We start from the raw sequence: 18,739 nt of genomic DNA, 5'->3' as shown, positions 1-18,739 counted from the left end.
TGCAGCAGTCAGTGCTGACGCGAGCCATGGGCTTTGTGCTCGGCAGGTCATACTGGGTGGGCAGTATGAGCTGGACCCCTGACGGCCTGTACCTGGCCTGTGTGCTGAAGCGCGGAGCCCTGCTGTTCGTGACACGCCTGGGAGCCCTGCTCACCCTCTCCACCACAGGCTGCTCCATGGAGTTTGGCCCTGCGGAGTTCATTCCCCTCCACCCCCTGGTCACCTTCAGGTGAGTCGCCATGTGGGAGGGCTAAGCGCTATAGGCGACAGTGTCACCATTGCACCCTGGTTGGTTGCAAGGTCACACTTGACTAATTAGTTAAATTAGAAAAGAACTGTTTCTGTAGTGAATTAATTTTATTTCTATATTTAATCGCAAAGGATGTTGTCCACTGACGCAGATTTATTAGCTCGGAGACTAGACAGTTCTAGAAGAAAGCTGGTCTTACACTTTGTCCAAGAACATGACATACCGTAACTTTACACCGTACCGTTCTTTTCCACTAGTAGGTGTGATGCAACTACATGACTACAGTATGCTTGGCTTTGGTGATTCTTTTTATGTTGATTTTCCATTTCCTTGCGCTCTCCGCTTTGATTTGTTTGAAGTGTGTTACAGTCCGTGTCGGCCACACTTAAGAAAGTAGAGTGACATTAAGAATTCTTGCCAGAGGCAGGAATGCTCGATCACAGGATTGGTCATTACAAAGCACTGTAGCAGAGCCCTCTCTGCCTGTGCTGCCAGCCCCACAGGCACTATGACTGTCATACATCCACTGTCTGTCAGCTCTTAACACCACTGTTGGTCTTTCTTCTATCTTTCTCTTTCTCCTGTGTAGTCTTCTGCTCTTTCACGTCCTGAGCTCTCTTCTGCCGACATGGCCTTTGTGTCCTGTTGGCCACGTAAGTACGAGAGTGCTGGACTAATCTGCGAGGCGATGTTACACGGCTTAAAGCCAGTGTTGAGGTGCCATGTCACATTTTGCATCGACAGCTGCATGTCGCACTTAATTTTTTTTCCTGCACGTTCGGTTTGGACTGTTAACCTAGTTCACATACTTTCCAAGTGCTGTTACTCAGCAGCGACGGAGTGTTTTGGCCTGGCACTCATGGAGGTACACAAGGATGTCTGACTAGTTTGAATTTGGATTTTAAGGAATTTAAAGATGGCCGAACCTAACGGTGGAACAGGCGTCTCATCCTGTTAGCTGCTGCGAATGAAAATAAGTAAGGAACGGAATAAGCCTGCTGCTGGGGCTCTGGGCTTTTTAAGGGCTCAGTGTGACTGCTGTTCCAGTGTTTCACATTTCTACATGCCCGTAGACCTGTTAAATAAAGCATACTTCTCTTCCCTGGTGCCCGTGTTCACATTATCTTGTGCCTGACATTAAAATAACGTAAAAGAAAGGTGGACAATATGCAGTTCTGTTCTGCAACTTCCCTTTTTATTTTAAGTTAATTAGTCATCTCCCTCCCCTGAAATCAGGTCATTTGACCTGCCAATGAACTTTAAAACAAAGCTAATAAAAAAACTATATGAATGGGCTTTGATCATCGTATTTGCTGGGATCATAAAACCTGTCAAAAACTGAGGTAGCAAAACCGGCCTCATGACTAGAGGTGGTCTTTTGGAAATGCATTGGCTGGTCTGCAGAAGGCTGGTGGTTGAGGATAAATCGAGTGTTTGTCCTGTGGATTATCTGCACTCTGTCTCACACTGTCAGGCATCATAACACAGTTTTCACTCGATCGCTTTGTCGATCAGGTAGAATGAAGCATTTCCTGTGCAATATTCCTGCTTCGGAACTGGTTCTGGGATCCCCACAGTCATCCAGCTGACTCCCGGTGGTGCTGTGTGTCCCTCCAGGCCCCCCATGCCCCAGCCGAGCAGTCAGGATGCCCAGCAGTCGGCGAGCTCCTGTGCCTCCGCGCAGGACCTCCTGAGGCAGCGCTTCTCCGTGACCGCGCACCCTCGTCTGTCCTACCTCATTGTCTCCGACGGCTACATGGCCAGCGTCCTGCGCGTGGCCAGCCCCGCCTCCGCCACCTCCCTCATGGCCTGCCTGCTAGCGGACACAGCCAGCCGACTGGAGCAGCTGAGGAGCGGCTTGGCCGGGACCACCCAGGTAAAAGGAGATCCAGCCGGAAACGGAAACTGTTGAGCCTAGCCCTGCCGGGGGGAGGTCCTGAGTTTCGGGCTTTGTTAGGACCCAAACTTCACCCAGAGTTAGCAGCAAGCTGCTCAGTGGGGTTGCGCCTAGTGTTGCGTCACACGTACGATGCCAAGTTTTCCCAGCCAGCTAAATGTTTATTCACTCACTAAATAAAACTTACAAATAACATCATTCTTATTACTTCTACTTGACTTTCAATTATAATTACCAAAATATGTTCATATTGTACATGTATATGCTCCCCTACAATAAATTTGAGATTTCTCTCCACCAATTAACTGTTGAACAGCAGCTTGGAATGTTTTGTCCAGCTGGGCTTGAGGGTCATGGAGCCTGCAGCAGTCTGGCTTGTGTGTAGGCACCTACTGTATACAATTGGTCAGTGTGAAAAAAAGGGTGTCTTAAAAATACTGGCTCTGAAAGAGAAAACTATTTGGCTGAAATCAGTTTTATTACCAAGATTAGGTTTTCTGAATCCTGGTTGTGGAATCTGTTCCCGAGTTCTTAAAAACACTGATTTTGTCTACGATGTCAAACTGAGGTCACCTGAGGTCGCCTCGCTCTGACTTCTGACGGGAATGGTGTCTCTTTTGTGTCGTCAGCCCCACGAGAGGTTGAAGCTGGAGTCTATGTCTTCCTTGAAGATGCTCAGCCTGCAGGACTTGCGGCCCAGGGAATCTACCTTGACAACTGTACCCCACTTCCTGCTGGGGGCGGACGTGGCGACGGAGCTGCACGAGAAGACGGCTGACGTTCAGGTCAGTGGCAAAGACTGTCTTACACCATGCTGAAATGCCTTGTCAGGTTGCTCCTCATGATATCACCCAGTTAATGCGTTTTCCATTTGTTTCGAGGTTATATTATTGTGCTGTTATATGGCCTCTTTGGATCGGGATGTCAACTAAATGCCTTTTCGGTGTGTGTTTAGAATGTAACTGATCAATTTTTGGAATCAGGTCAGGATCAGATCAGGATTCAAAAAACCCCCTTTAATCTCCAAATATTTGGATTGTAAATCTGTTTTTATCTGATTAAAATGACAAAGTACTTGTAAGAATCAACAAATGACTCATTGGCAGCTGAGCCCCGGGTCTGAATATCGGGGTTCGGTGGCATGTGCCTGCTCCGAGAGCTCTTGGCTGCTCACGGCTGCGCCTCTGTTCCTGCCCTGCAGAGTGAAGACGATTCTGACGATGGCACCGTCTTCTCCAGCCGGTTTGTGGAGGACGGAGGCCGGCTGGAGTTCGCCTCCATGTTTGACACCGTCCATGCCAGGCCTGAGCCCGCGCCCGCGCCTGCCCTGCCCGGTGCCGCCGGTGCCGCCACCGTGCACCTCGAGCCGATCCAGAGGAACCTCCTGACCGTCTGGACGCTGGGGGTCTCTCTGGGCAGGGTGGCAGAGAAGGAGCGGCTCCTGAAGTGCGCTGTGCGCTGCTTCGTCCGCTTCGCTAGCCACCTGCAGCTCGGCGGCTGCCCGCTCCCAGCTGCCCCAGCCGACGCCATGGACAGGGAGCTGTGGAAGGCCCTTCGGAGGGAGCCCTGGGTCTTCCGGGTCCTGCGGCTCCTCCGGGCCTTCCTCGCCCTCCTGCCCTGGGACGCCCCTCACGCCCGCTGCCTGGGCCTGGCCGTAGAGCTGACCAAGCAGACAGCGCGGCTCCTGCTCGCTCCCCAGCGGGTCTCTGCTCAGTCCCTCTCAGGGGCCCTGCTGGTCCTCAGGCTGGCCTCCCGCAGCCTGAACGCCACATACCAGCCCCAGCGCGGGGCCCCAGTGCACTCCGATTCCTTCTGCACCCCTCTCCTGCAGGAGCAGGAGCACAGCCACGAGTGGACATCCGGGGCCGTCCGTGTCCGAAAGCTGCCCTCTGACAGGCAGGTTTTCTTTACGCCATTTATAAGATAAGATAAGACCAATTTATTGGCCATATACAATTTCTTGTATTAGGAATTTGTCTTTTCGCATGCCCCAACTTGCTCTCCATGAGACACAGACAGGGAGAGAAGCTTGGGGTCAGAGCCCCTGGAGCAGTTGGGGTTTAAGATCCTTGCTCAGGGGCCCAACGGAGTAGGATTCCTCTGCTGGCTAAGGGATTTGAATCGGTAGCCTTCCAGCCACAGGTGCAGATCCTTAGCCACAGAGCCACCACACCACCCATTTCATAATGTGTGTGGGCTGCCTGCAGTCCAGTGAGCCAGAAAGCAAACAAGTGGTGCTTTAAGCATGCCTACTTCACTGCACTTGAGGGGAAATGCGCAAGATGATGATTCTTCCGTCATTCTGGTCACCACGTTCAAGCCATGTGTGTGTCAAACTAGGAGAGGTCAGTCACGTGGTCCCTAAGGGTGTGGAGTGTAAATGAACACCTTGCAACAAATGCATCGGTTACTGGGTTTGCTGTGTCTTGGGTTTTGCGAGTTTTGGCTGCTCAGAAATGTCAGTCTTTTGCTGATGATGCAAGTGTGGATTTCCACTTTGGTTTTAGGGACGTGAAAATGGATGCAGGCTGTTTGTATAGCAAAAGAGCAGGGACCATTTCAGCAACTGCTTTTAGATAAGGTGGAAACTGCCAGAGATGTTTATAATTCTGCAGTGATATGTCTCATTATTATGGGGAAGATTTTAGGCTTAGTGTGTGAGGGGAGAAAGACAGTGAAATCTGGGATTTTCAGGGAAGGTTTGCTTTCATACTCCCTCCCTTACTGCTTGGTGGCACTGTTGTCATCTCATGGGCATGAGTGTGGGGCTGCGGTCAGGGTTCTGGCTCATAACTGGAAGGTTGTGGGTTATTTCATCCCAGGTGAGGTTCTTGTCTACTTAGTGAGCTTAGTATTGCACTATGCAGTGGCTAAAAAATGAGAAGCTGAGGTAGTCAGGCACTCCAATCCATTCCCTTTTCAAGCTTTTACCACAGCCTTCTTCATGAGAAGTTTGACAGCTCTTTTGTAATGAAAACAACAACAATAAACATCCATTTTTAAATCTCTAAACCCATGGGAAATCAGCTGTCATCAGCAGCAGTTCTTCTATCTGATTAACTATGTCAAAACCATGCACTGTACTATATCATTTATATATAGAGTGTATTTTCTCCAAGCATGTTCTGTTTGTTCAGATGTTACCATCATCAGTGTCCTGCCTCAGCCTCACAGGAGTAGGACTTTAACTTTTATATTAGATTTTATATATATATAAAAAGTACCGTTTGGTGTTTTGAAAGTTCAGTTTACCAGATGGACAGTTCATTCCGAATCAAATGAACTGGAAAATGGGCACATTTTGAAATGGGCAGTTTTGTTCAACCAGGCAACCATCTCAGAAAGGTCATTTCCTCCTCGCAAAAGTATTAAGAAGGGTCTGATCAGTGTCTGTCGTGTGCCTTCTCTCGGTCCGCTCCAGGCTGGCGGGGCTGTGGAAGGCGCTGTACCGGCAGGCGCTCGTGTACCGCGCAGACCTGCGCGCCCAGGCCAGGCGCGGGGACCACCCTTCGCTGCTGCATGAGGCGGGCGAGGTGTCCTGGGTCATCGCTCAGATTCAGCAAGTGCTGCAGTCAGCTGGGCAAAGGCTGGCAGCCAGCAGGAGGCTACGCTCCGTGGCAGGTGTGATCCACAGCCTGATTCTTTAATTAAAAAACAGTGTTCCCTGAAGTTTGGAAGTCGCGTATCTCTTGGCGATATCCTGCTGACTGCTTACTGACACCACCCTATGCACACATGCCCTGAAGTCTGGGCTGCCTCTTTTCACGTCTGAAACACCAGGCGGTCTCACACTGCTCCCACAGAAAAGTGCAGGCTCACACCGAGATCACCGAAGCAGCTACAGGCACTGCTGTTTCACTTGCACTCATCCTGGTGGGGGTCGATCAAGTATATATCACGGCAAGGGAAGCAGGGCACATGGTTAGCTGCTAATCATGCCACTGGATCTGGCTCCCTCCTCTCCACAGTGGAGGAGTCCCAGCCAGGCTCCCCAGTCTGTGGCACAGTTCATAGTGTCCTACTTCAACAAGCCTGGATCTAATCCAGCACAAATCGTTAGCCTAGATCTGAACCAGCAACCTCTGAACTACAGGCTCCAGCCGAGTTCTGAGCAGATCCCTTTTCTGGTTTGGAAACGTGGGAGTTCCTGAATTGATTTTTCAGAGGAGAAAGATTTGTAAGAGAGAATGCATACATTTTAATCATTTAGTTGCTATTTTTAACATTGCAGACAGTTGTCATAACAGTTGAATGGGAGAAATATCTTAGATTTTTGTTGTGCTTTCTGTAGATGTTCACTGGTATGTACTTGTGTCCCTAGGAGAACAGCACTTCCTGTTGGGTTCCTACCCGGAGAGCCTGCGGCTATGGAAGGCAGCGTTGTGGGCAGAGCATGGCAAAGGTATGGGCGCCACACTTTGAGGCACGTGGTATTGGGGCTTAAAGGTCAGGTGGCTAGGCTTATGGGTGGTTATACTGTAGGTGGTTTGTTTAGGTTAATAATTAGTTTGTGAATTGCTTTCTAGTTTGTGTACATAATCTAGTATGCACCTGCAGCTCTCTGCTTTTGAGTCAATGTTTTGCGAAATAATTTTGCTCTAGGGGGGTAATTTTGATCATGAAAGAGCCCCCAAGAGTGTAGTTTGCCTTGCAGGTGCATTGTGTATTGCTGCATCCTTTCCTCTCTCTTTTTATTCCTTTATCCTACTCCCCAGCATCCTTGATAATTGTCTTTCTGCAGACAGTAGCAGAACCTGCTTCCTGGAGACCCGCTGTTACCTGGCCATCCTCTACTGCCACCTGTTCCAGTACAATCTGAGTGCCGCCCAGGGGCTGTGTGACCACTTAGCAAGACAGGTGCTCCGACAAGCCCAGCTGTACCCTGAGGACAGGACAGACGTCACCGGTGAGGAACCAGAACTGTCTTTTTCTCTGCATTGGGACAGACACTTCATCTGGTGTCATTGTTCTCCTGCAGCTCTGAATACAGACTGGTCCAGTCTCAGAAGCAGTCAAAACTACATGTCTTAAATTATTTTAAATAATGATCATGAAGGCAGTGTTTAGATTTGCTGAACGCACTGTTTTGACTTAATTCTAATCAAAATAAGCACAAAGGTATGTCGAATTTGAGAGAATTGTATAGTTGTCCATAGCAGGAGAGGAATACTTTGATTGAATTTAGGCCCAGGTTACCTGTAATGGGCACAATGAAACAGTTGCTTTCTAATTAAAGATGAAGCAAATATTTTCATTGTGTGAGCAGGAGTGGTTTGATCACATTGCATACAGTATATGACAAAGGGCTCATGTTTGTGTGTGGATGACAAAGACATCCCACACACTTCCCACACTTTATCTGTTGTGAATGCTGGAGAGAGAGCTTAGTGTGGGCATGTCTTACCCCCCTGGCGTGGTGGGCTCACTAAATGACTCGGTACATTCTCAAACAGGTTCTTCCTCTTTCACGTTCATGTGAGATATTTAATGAGCAAACTGGATCATGCTTGCACTAACAGAGGGGTTCCGTGTTATATACAGATCATTTTCAGTTTTGCTGGGAAAGAGGGGTTATAAACAGGTGATGCAAGATCTAGAACCAAGCAAAGAACCTAACCATTAAGTAATGATATTGGTGTTTGTTGAGGGTGGCCATGAGCTCTTTAACTGGGACTAGATCCTATGCCATCTGTCACGTCATTATACCCACTCATCTGTCTGCTTTACTCACAATGCAGCATGCTTTCTGCTGTCTACTGTATATAGTACTGTATGTGTGACCCAGTATCCCCAGTAGAATGGTCGGTTTTAATGATGGTACGTTATCACTGCTGCCCGTAGCTGTGCCAGTCAGTAGCTGGCCTCAGCTCACTCTCTCCTTCCTCTCCACAGTGGAGGAGTGCCGTTTCTCCCCAGCCGGGCTACCCAGAGAGGTGCACACAGAGGCCGCCCTGGCCGTGGTGCAGTCTATGGCGCGGTTCATGGCGGCCTACTTCACCAACGAGCCTCTCGGTGTCCTGCCCCCTCACCACGTAGATGTGCTGCCCCCCGTGCACATCAGGCCAGGTAAGAGTCGCACCCGCCGCGGATGACAGCTTGTTTATCTTCATCCCGCAACCAAGCCATCATCAAGACCAGCGCCCAGGACAGCCGCGTCCACGTCCACGTAAATGATGAGAATCGAGGACCACAAGGTCTCGGAGTAGTTCTTTTGACATCAGGTTGGCAGACACAGACTTAATGAGCAAGTTAGCATGCACGTATTTCACCTCCTCTGCTTCCACATCGTGCATGAAATGGGATTGGGAGGGGCAGTAGTTTTGTGTCTTTACTTGCAGAGGCTCTGAATGTTCCGCGAAGGCGTTGTCCCATGATTTGCTAAACCTTTCATAAAATTGATTTACATGCGGACCTTCAGAGCCCAAATTGGAAGCCCTGGCCATGAATCTGCTGTGCTGTGATGAATTCATGAGCTTTGTCTAATTACTTGTGCCGTAGGCGTGCAGAACGAATTACAGGCAGTCTCTGAGACCTGCTTGGCTCAGGGATGTACAGTAAGTCTTGTCGTGGTGGCATCAGCAGTAGGGATGACAGAAGGATGGAAGACAGTAAAGGCTGATGAAGAGTTTAACTACCTGAGTAGGAAGATAGATCTGTGACGTACAGTAACAAGGACTGTCTTTTCTAGTGAGCTGATGAAAACCTCTTGTTGATCTTCTAATAATTGACTGATTAAATCAAGTGGGTACAGTAGCTGCATCAGCGTGCGTAGGCTGCAAAGGAACAAGTAAAGGTTTATTCCATGCTGAAAAGCGAAGAAAAAGAAGCACAAAGTTTCAACATGGAATATACCTTTACTTGTTCCTAATCATTGACTTAATTAATTTTTTTATTGATTTTGAGTGAATAAGAAAAAAAAACACACACCCACACACTGTGCTTTTATTTTAATAGTGAAGTAAGATTTGCAAAGCACCATTTGTAGGCGTTTTAATTTCTTTAAACTAACTTTCTTCGGCCTGCTCATTACAAGTTTGATCTTCAGTCTAAAAGGATTTAATCTCCAGGTCTTCATACCCCCCTGGCCTGGGAACTGCTGCTTTTCTATGCTCGTTTTAGCTCACAGCTGTGTTCTATAAGGATACATTAGGTATCCCCCTGTGCCAGTTCCAATAACTAAGTACAAATCAAGTTTAGAGATTGTCATTTGGAAAGTGATACTCTAATTGACTCTGATTAGCTATCCCATGACTGCAGTGTGCAGGGATTGTTTGTAGCTGTGCATGGGTAATGGCTGTAGACAGTGCACCCATGCTGTGGCTCTTTGTGTGTAGCTCAACGTCAGTTTTGTGATGGGTATAACCCAGCACATGCATTTTTATCTGTGAGTTATGGGAAAAGATGCCAGACCCTTTACGTACTAAACCCAAAAGCAGGGTTGTGGTAACCTGTGGTGGGGCCCCGTGAGTCAGCTCTGCACGTTTGTCCGTTCTCAGCTGGGCTGCCTCGCCCGATCCCCCTGCGGCACGGCCGCGTGGCCGAGGCGGCCCGGGCACAGCAGCTGTCGGGAGTGTGGACGGTGGGGTACGCCCTGGACCTGCTGCTCATCGGGGGGCTGCTGCCCGAGGCCGTCTGGCTAGCCCACCGGCTGGGGGACTGGAAGATGGCGGTTTCCTTGGGCCTGGCCTACATGCTTTACTGTCAGAACAACCTCAACTTGGCAGAGTGAGTTTTTAACCCGCGCAGATAAAGTAATACTCTCACACTAACTAACATCTGAAGGTTGGTCATTCCATTCTTAGTCAACTCATTACCAAAATGATTTGTGGATGTTGCTTAATGTTCATAAAAGACATTTATGGAAATATTCCTAAGCGTTGGTCAAACTTTTCCTACTGGAATTTGGTCACACAACATACTGGTACATTAGAATGCCGAAGCAAAGTTCTTCTAGACTCGAAAAGTTGGATACGGCTCACTCTTGTAATGCAAGGACCATTTTCCTATTAGCTGGAGTTACCAGTCTTCTGATTGCTGTGGTCTTTGTTCCAATGATCTTCTGGTCATCCTGATCGGGTTGCTATGAAGTGCAGTGTCTTCACAGGCTGAAGTGGAGAGAGCTTCACCTTCCCTTGGAGCTCCAGCCAAAACAGCTCTTTCAGGAGAAGTTGCAGTCGCTGCTGGGGAGTCAGGCCAACCCAGGGGAGTCCAATCTCAGCAGCAGTGCCAAGAAATACAGGCATTTCACAGGTACTTTCACACGTACTCTCTCTGTCCCCCAATCAACTGGACACTACATCTGTCACATTGCAAATGTGGCTCAGAATTCCTCACAACTCAGATCTCCTTAAATTGCTGGGTCTTGTTGCTTAGGTGTACAATATTAATGCCTGTGCCTTTTAATTCTGAGACATCCTTTCAGTGAAAGATAAATTGTACAGTGTTGTGACTAAAAGTGCCATTGCCCCACCCCACCCGTTGATGCTGACTCTGCAACGGCTCTTGTACAAGACGCAGAACAGCAATCAGCCCAACTGATCAGCCGTTGGCGAGTTAAAATTTCAGGGGTATCAAAGGAAAATAGTTTTGCTTAAAGTTTTTAAAATTAATAAAGACTGTCAGATTTATATCCTGGGAACAGTATATCCTGTAGAAGACAGGATGCCCACATTGTTTTGTGATGAAGGAAAGCATTTTTCTTTACCACTAGAATTGTAGGTAGCAGGTCTGTTCCTCCTGCTACTCAGTGATGTTTCTGGGAAGATGACTCTGGATTGCACTTACATGAATTGCTTGTTCTCCAAGCTCGAAAGTAGCTGCAGCTACAATGGAACTCTGAGCTGGGGTCCCAGGTAAAGGATAACCAATGCACTCTGTCCAGACTTATCCAGCTGTCACTGGGGAAACCCTTCCACAAATCGAACAGCAATTCTTCTGCAGTAGGACTGACCATTGTATCGTTCTTTCAGTGAGGAGTGAAAGACTTGAACGTGTCTCCACGTGCTCCAAGATCCATAGAGCATTAAAAAGATTAATTAAGCAGCTTTGTAAAGTTTTAAAATCACTAAGATTTGAGCAGATCCCAGGACTGAATGATTCCTGAGTTTAAAGAAAGAGAAAATGTCTCAGAATCAGGTACTTCTCACTTCACAGCAACATGAATGTGCTGAGCAAATGAGGTAAAAGAAAGAATTTAACAGCAGCACCATGAAAACCCCAGCTGAGAGGAGCTTGTTCCCTTTGGTTTCTGTATTGGATGCTCACGTTGGAAGTCTTGATTTCTTCCTTTCTGCCTCAGACTCCATCGAAGAGGAGGATGCAGACCTCCTGTTCGTCTCTGTGCAGGAGATCCTGAAGGCGGCTGTCATGGCTGAAGTGGACATCCTCTCTCAGACCTTCAGTGTCCTCATGGAGACGTCCAAGGGCCTGGCTGCCCAGCTTAGTGCTCTTGTGCCCCCAGGGCTCTACCTACCTGCCCCACCACTGTACTGCCCACAACCCGCTTCTGACCCGAAGGTACAGCCTGTGCCTCGCACACCTTCCCAATGTTTCATTCTTGAAATCGATTAGTCTTGAAATCAAAGATTAGCCAAACATCAGAATGGGTCTGGTTTATAGTACATTTAAAGAGCTATTGTATTAATCACCTTGAAAAATAAAAGATAGCATCTGTCTAGTTAGGTCACCTTGCTGCCCTTCCCTGTTGTGTTCGTGTTGGATTCTTGCGTGATGGTCAGCGTCAGTCCCTGCACGGTGCACAAGTCTGGGCCTGCAGGTGTGGACGTGCTTCTGACTGCTCTGTTGTTTAGCAGCTTTGTTATCCCTGCCTCAGGGATGAGCTGTTTGAGCACAGCAGGGCTCTGCACACATATTGCCCTGCAGTAGACTGTAAACCAGTTCTTAAATGGCTTTAAACCAGTCATTTCCTGTGACGGCTGTTTGCAGAATGAGTGCTCCCTTTGCTGTGGCGCCTTCGTGAGTCTGGTCTTGCAAGCTGAATCCATCGAGAGACGTCCGAAATGGTTTAATCAAAATGGTCATTAACTGTGTCTCCACTTCCTTTTATGCATTATTAGTCCAATTGTTCAGGTACTTTTTTAAATACTCCAGAAATTCTGTTTCAGTAATTGAAACATTTAAGACGCGTTGTGTTGATGCCCGCTTGTATCGTCACATCTGTGGGAAAGGTGCTGGGGTGACGCTCTTGCCTGCTGTTTGAGCTCCCCCCCTCTCTCCGTCTTTCTCAGGACGCCTCAGGCGATGCGGGACTGATGTCGGAGCTGGTTTCCCGTCACCGTGTGTCCGGCGTGCTTCAGAGGGTCCTGTTGCTTCTGCGGGCGGCCCGCTGCACCCTCCCGGCCGCCCAGTGGTACGTCCAGAACCTCAGGCGGTGCCGCCGGGTCATTGACAAGGTACGCCTCTCGAGATGGGGGGCCTCGTTGCTGGGGGGGTACGTGTGGCACTTTCTCTGCCAGACTGCGTTCCTGCACCACAGACTACGCCTTCAGTCACACTAAGAGCTCCAGAACCACAGACTTTTGTCAGTGCTGATAAACGGACTACGTCATTATTTATGAGTTATAATTATTCACCTCAAGAAGCTTTATTGGCATGACCGATTAATTACAGTGTTGCTGAAGCATATACAGTTAACACAGCATCTACAGACATTACAATACAGACATTTATATACAACATGTAGAATATTATCGAGAGATAGGCTCACTCTTCCTCAGGCTGTGACAGGAGATCACATACTGTCCTGCCAGTTCAACTGAGTTCCCTCCCCCCTCTCCAAGCAACATTGGGAGCTGGCAGGTTTGGCAGTTCTGGGATTAAATTTGTTAATTTGGGGAAGAATGTCTCATCCCAGAACATTTGTCAGGGGGCAGTAGAAAGTGCATCTGTGTCTCTCTGTTTCTCCTTGCTGCCAGTGGGAGCATAGTCTGGGTAGCCATGTCTTCCTGTGTCACCCACTTTCAAAGGCCAGAGTGTGATCATTGAGCCTCTGTCAGGGCCTGTTTCTTTTGGCTGTTTCTTACCCTGGTCGCATATTCAGCTAGCGTGTAGTGCCTGTTCAGGGTTCTCTAGCATTCCAGTTTATGATGTTTTTGTGTGTGTGTGTCCCAGTGTGTGGGATATTTCTGTTTGCTCTGTGCTGTGATGTGGCTGATTCTGATTTGGAGTGTTCTAGCAGTGCTGTCCTGAGGCTGTTAGCCCTCCCCCCCCCCAGCTCCTAGAGACACCTACGGAGGGCTGGCAAGGGCTGGCACTGATCCCTCCTCTAGGTCGTTTGTTTGAAACGTGCACAACCTCCTGCCAGTTAGCTATGAGATGCTTAAAGTCTTATTGCCGCTTTGTGGGGGAAAACGATATAGTACCTGCCCATTTCCAGTTGATTTCAAACCTTTGCGGATCTGTGGTACTCATAGTGCCTGTCTGTATAAGTGCCCTGTCTGTTTCTGACTTTGCAGATTCGTTTGAAGGCCTCTCAGGCTCCAGCAGGCATGTTCCCAGAGGGGCTGCTGAAATACGCCAACCGAAGGAACTTCTTCAGACCCGGGCCCGCAGGAGACAGCCAGGCTGATCCAGTCGCCATACAGGCAATAAGTATGTGTCCCAGACACACAGCTGGACTTAACCAAATCCACTGAAACTTCACAGTGTATTAAATGGAACAGAACTATTTCAAATACATTTTTAGCACTTTGTCAAGAGTCTTAACATTTCAGATTTAAGGGCTATTTCAGATTTAAGACAAATATGAGCTGTAGCAACAGAAGCTTTGTCTGTGGTAAAAACATTTTGCTTGGAAGATGAAGTATAAATATATTGCATGCTTTCTGATGACTGTAATAGCTATGCGTCACATGAACAATACTGTCATTTGTAAAAGTCAGTGATAAATGGAGTTTCTCAGAGTCTTTCAGGGAGCTGTGTGGCCTGTGCTGGATGTGTCATGTCCGAGAGCAGCTGTCGGCCAGCTGCAGGAGGTACCAGAGGGCACGGAGCTGTGTCCAAAACCTGGAGGTAGGGCTACTGCGGAAGACCTGGGAGACTATTCGGCGGGTCAGGGTGGGGAGGACCATGATGTTCATCAAGGAAGAATGAGCAAAGAACAGAAGAATTTGTTTTCTAATAAGTCAAAATGAATTATTATTCTTCTATGTTTTAAATGTATTTTTATTAGAAATTAGTAATTCATTTTGCACGCTCACTCGCTCGTTCTTTCTCTTGTATGTGTGTAAAAGTGCCTACCTAGCTAACTTCTTCGCAATGGATGAAATAAAAGGAAAACTCAAAAAAGGGAGAACTACTCAAAATGCCAACTGAGTTGGGGACGGCTTCCTTATGAAAAACATTATGACCTTGTGATAACAACGGATAAAAAGGTAGCTGCCAGACACATTGATTTTTTTTGTCACTACAGGTGTCTCCCAGAGCCCTGGAGTGCATCCGAGCCTTCTGGTTGTTGTTCCAGCAGAGCTCTGAACTGACTCAATTGGAGTCGTTATTTTCTTAATAAGTACAAACTCATGTTGTCTCTAGCTGATTGTTTAAATGTTCCCATGAAAGCTACAGGCCTGTGGCTCCATGGCAGCAGTCCACTTTTTTTCCAAAGTTTTTCCAGTCAGTTTTAATACCATCTCATCAGTTTGTTTGTATCGAGAAACAGAGCAGTTTCCTGTGACGACAGGGTCTTGACTTCGTGGACCAGCCCAGAAGACAACTGTTAGTTTGCTCTTCCTCCTGAGGTGTGCCAGGCCCGTTTATCTAGGGGCTGGACCGCACAGAGCGGTGCCACCGGGCCGGTCGGGTCTGAGGGGCGGCCGTGATGACGGTGTGTGCTTGCAGGCCGGCGCAGGGGGGCTGCAGTACGACTCGGCCGTGGTGGAGCACTGCCTGGAGGCCCTGGAGTGGGCCTGCCGCCTGCTGCCCTTCGCCCGCTTCATGAACGCCGAGGAAATCGTGCAAGACCTGGTCCTCAGTCTCATTGGAGAGCTGCCCCCTACGAATAAGGTAACTGACTGGTGAGCCCGCCTGAAGACCATAAACGCAGTTAACGAAGGAGAGAAAAACTGCCGCCTTGGGTTTTTTGTACGTCTTAAATACACACTATAGCGAGTGCTGGTAAGAATCATGTCCTCGATAGATGAAAGTCGAAGGAGCTGATTTCCTGGACTCTGTAATCTGTGGCCCTGAGAAACTGTTCTGGTTGTGGTAGATAGACTGTATGGGACGGCTGGGGGAGAATGTTATTACTGATTGTTCTTGAAAAATCAAACCCAATAAAGAGTGATTCGCACACAAAGTGTGGGTTCATCTGCCACAAGGCATTGCAGCACAGTCTATAGCTGGGCATTCCAGAGGTTTTTTTTTATTGAAAAAAAACAGGAGGGGAGTGAGCTTTTCACTGTGAGCTCGCGTGAGTGAGTGTGGAGCTCGTGGAGATGAGTAGGAAAGTGATCCTTGCCACTCTCACTTTCCCATGGCTTTCTAGTGAGTGACAGCACTAGGCATTACTGTATGTCCTCTCGTTTCCATGGCAGCTGCATTTGTGTGGTCTTCTTCCCAGGTGGCTGAATTTATAGCTAGAGCCTTTCCTGATGAGGAGGACTCGGTCCGGGTTCCTCTCCGAGAGAAGTACAGCTCCCTCCTGAAGCGGCTGCGATGCTCCACTGTCACTGGTACCCCATTTTTATCTCAGTTGCACATACTGCGTACTGCTTAGCTAACCAGACCCCTGATAAAATACTCTAAATCTGTTCTCCTCTTTTAATGCCTCACTAAGTTTAGATGCTAGTGGGTTTAACTGTTTTTTGACGGGACAAAGTGTCCTGCAGTTCCATTCAAAACACATTAAAGATCAAATGGTGAACTAGCAAAAGGAAATGTACTTTTCATTTAATATTTAAACGCCAGTTCCAATGTGCTTTATATGTACTGTTATGGTTTCGCAAATCCGGGGTTCCCTGATGCAGTTTTTGAAAGCGTGCCTGATACAAGAAATCTGAGTAAGTGAACTGCTGCGCACTGATACTAATGCTCAGCTTGCTTTGTGTTATGCCTGCAGCATGAGCGAATGAGTACCCATGGGAAATCCCAGAATGCAACGCACTGAGATAAACTTGAGGTGACTTGAGGTGTTCTACACATTGATTAGTTTGTATCAAAGCTGAAATGGATCAAACCACAGTCATATGTGGGCTCACTTGTTTCCGTGCTAGATGTTAAAGGGTCACCAAAGGTAGGATTTGTAAATTACTCCATCTGGACCTCTTGGCTCTGCTGTTGTGTGTCTCAGGCCCTGAGGCTGGAGAGAAGATGATGACAGTGGTCATACAGGACTTCCTGAGACTGAGGAGGAGACAACTGAAGCGGGTGGTGAGGAATATAGGCCCAGTGGAGCTCCACCTGTGGGAGAGAGCTGAGGAGGGGGCAGCCGAGGACGACACTCCCCTCTATGACCGGCTCTCCCTGGGCACCAGCCTGAGCCGTAGCACCCTGACGGACTGCGGCCGGCCCCTGGTCTCCAGCGATGTGGACACAATGGACACCATCTCCGATCCCCTTTCTCCACAACAGAGCCACGATTCTGGGAAAGACAATCAGAGGTGAAGACGACACCTTTCCTGTATTACCTGGCATCTCACGACTTACAAGATTGACACTTCTTAGGTTATCTGCAAGAACGGCTAAATACATATTTAAGGAAATGCTAAAATAAAGATTTGTGGGAGCCAGCTGAAAGTAACAGCTGTATGTAGCTTCTCCCTTTGATTGGCTCTCGTGTGTAGTCTTTGATCATCCAGAGCCTGTGAAAATTAGTTGTGAATAAACCTTTAACTGTCTTTTGTTCGCAGAAAATCTCAAAGCGCAAAGCAGAAGCCCGATACTTTGAAAGGATCAGACAAGCAACATGAAGAGGTGCAGAGCAAAGGAGAGCCTCAGGAAAGTCCTGCCTTGCCTGTCGTGGGAAGTTGGGAATTTGAGTGCGAGGACGAGGAATATGTCCAATTCCTGGAGCTCTTCCTGAGCTACGTGCTGGAGAAGGACCAGGCGGACAGCAGAGACCCCAGCGTTCCCTTCCTCAGCTGCTTTTCCTCACTACTCAGGGAGAAGGAGCTCACCTCTCTGGTCTTTGACGTTCACACCACGCTCAAACGCCGCCAGAGTCGGAGGAACGGAGTAGGCAGCGTCTTCAGGCCTGGCAGCTGCTACCAGTGGCTCCCTGAGCCTCTCCACTCTGGGGGACCCCCGGCCTCGGTGCACAGTGAGGCCTGGAGCATGGAGTCGGGGCCCTGTGCCTTGAGGAGCAGCCTTGGCAGTGCTCTCCATTTCCCTGGCGCCCGAAAACCAAAACAGAAAGGTCTTTTTGGCCTCAAGCAACAAGCTCTCCTGGAGGCAAGAAGCAGCGCCAGGTCGGGTTCAGAAGTGAATCGGACCCCGTCAGAACCCCGCTGCTCCCCCATGGCCGGAATTGCTAAGCCCGAAGGCTGGCTTTTCAAGGCTGTTTCTCCTCAGGATCCTCCCACGGAGGCCCCCGACCCGGAACTGGAACCCCGGTTCCGGGTCCTCGGCAGGCCGTTGGAGTGGATGATCCGCTGGTCGGACCGGCGGCTGCTGTGCGTGCCCACCAAGGCCCCGCGGCCTCCCGAGCGCGGAGCGGCGATCCGAGTGAAGACCTCGGCCCCAGCGGTCCTCGCCGCCCTGCGCCTGCTGGAGCGGAGATACACTGCAGGCCTACTCCTGGAAAAGCCCTCACCCTCCCGGGTAAACATGAGGCGGGGGTGTCCTCAGCAGGACAAGCTTTGTGTTGTCCAGTCTTGTGTTCTTGCAACCGTCTTCCCGAACCTCAGTCTCGCAGGCTTCGCTGTTAGCTTACGAGCTCAGGCTGAATGACCTCCAGAAGTCATGACTCTCGAGGACTGGAGATTGGGAGCACTGGTGTAATCCCTCTGTCCTTGTGCGGTCGCTGTTTTTAATTTGGGCTCGTGTGTGCAAGCCTGATTTCAGCGATAAGAAGCAGATACTTTTTAGAAAAGACTACCAGTAGTAAAGTCCAATTGTTCAATATCAGGTCACTTACATCTTGAACAGAAATAGGGTGGACATCCTCACACAGCGCTTTGTGCTCTTAAGTCATGTGATGGGCTGAAACGTGTATGCTTGTAACGCCTTTGTTGGCACTGCACAGGTTACTTTATTGTTATTATGTTGCTGTATTTACTGTAGATTCAACTCGGGGACATCATTTTCAAGCAGAGGTTTTTTCCAGTATGAAACCTGTTGATATTTAAATATCTTACCGCTATGAGTTTTAGCTGAAGCCATGGGTGACATTCAGACATAACCTTGAACTTTAAATCGGGAGCATAGTGCTGTGTGTGGGTTTGTTTCCAGCTGTGTGGTTATTAGGAACAACTTTTGGGGCAGATTACTAGGTTGTAAGCCCTAGTGTCAAAGTGTTAAAGAGCATCCCCTTACAGGATGGCCGCTCAGCCATGCTGGACTGCCTGCGTGCAGGTTGATTTAACCGTCGTATTTCCTTTCTTGTTCATCTGCTGCGATTGCAAAATACCTGGTCCACA

General features: G+C 48.7%; 1 protein-coding gene across 6 annotated transcripts in view; it reads left to right on the top strand.

The window, feature by feature from the left end:
• Positions 1 to 18,739, top strand: part of cplane1 (ciliogenesis and planar polarity effector 1) — a 52,055-nt gene that overhangs the window by 6,426 nt on the left and 26,890 nt on the right. For all 6 annotated transcript variants that reach the window (XM_088628702.1, XM_088628700.1, XM_088628699.1 and 3 more), the window contains exons 9-26: positions 47 to 229; positions 1,868 to 2,126; positions 2,777 to 2,932; positions 3,349 to 4,043; positions 5,569 to 5,768; positions 6,469 to 6,549; positions 6,889 to 7,053; positions 8,040 to 8,213; positions 9,644 to 9,872; positions 10,252 to 10,397; positions 11,446 to 11,663; positions 12,395 to 12,559; positions 13,622 to 13,757; positions 14,068 to 14,177; positions 15,003 to 15,167; positions 15,724 to 15,835; positions 16,453 to 16,762; positions 17,012 to 17,921. In XM_088628702.1, the coding sequence (XP_088484828.1) occupies positions 47 to 229; positions 1,868 to 2,126; positions 2,777 to 2,932; positions 3,349 to 4,043; positions 5,569 to 5,768; positions 6,469 to 6,549; positions 6,889 to 7,053; positions 8,040 to 8,213; positions 9,644 to 9,872; positions 10,252 to 10,397; positions 11,446 to 11,663; positions 12,395 to 12,559; positions 13,622 to 13,757; positions 14,068 to 14,177; positions 15,003 to 15,167; positions 15,724 to 15,835; positions 16,453 to 16,762; positions 17,012 to 17,921 (4,414 nt within the window). The remainder of the gene's footprint in view (positions 1 to 46; positions 230 to 1,867; positions 2,127 to 2,776; positions 2,933 to 3,348; positions 4,044 to 5,568; positions 5,769 to 6,468; positions 6,550 to 6,888; positions 7,054 to 8,039; positions 8,214 to 9,643; positions 9,873 to 10,251; positions 10,398 to 11,445; positions 11,664 to 12,394; positions 12,560 to 13,621; positions 13,758 to 14,067; positions 14,178 to 15,002; positions 15,168 to 15,723; positions 15,836 to 16,452; positions 16,763 to 17,011; positions 17,922 to 18,739) is intronic.

Source organism: Lepisosteus platostomus, chromosome 4 (assembly GCF_059453375.1).
Source record: "Lepisosteus platostomus isolate fLepPlt1 chromosome 4, fLepPlt1.hap1, whole genome shotgun sequence".
NCBI lineage: Eukaryota > Metazoa > Chordata > Actinopteri > Semionotiformes > Lepisosteidae > Lepisosteus > Lepisosteus platostomus.
This window is presented reverse-complemented; position numbering and strand designations above follow the sequence as displayed.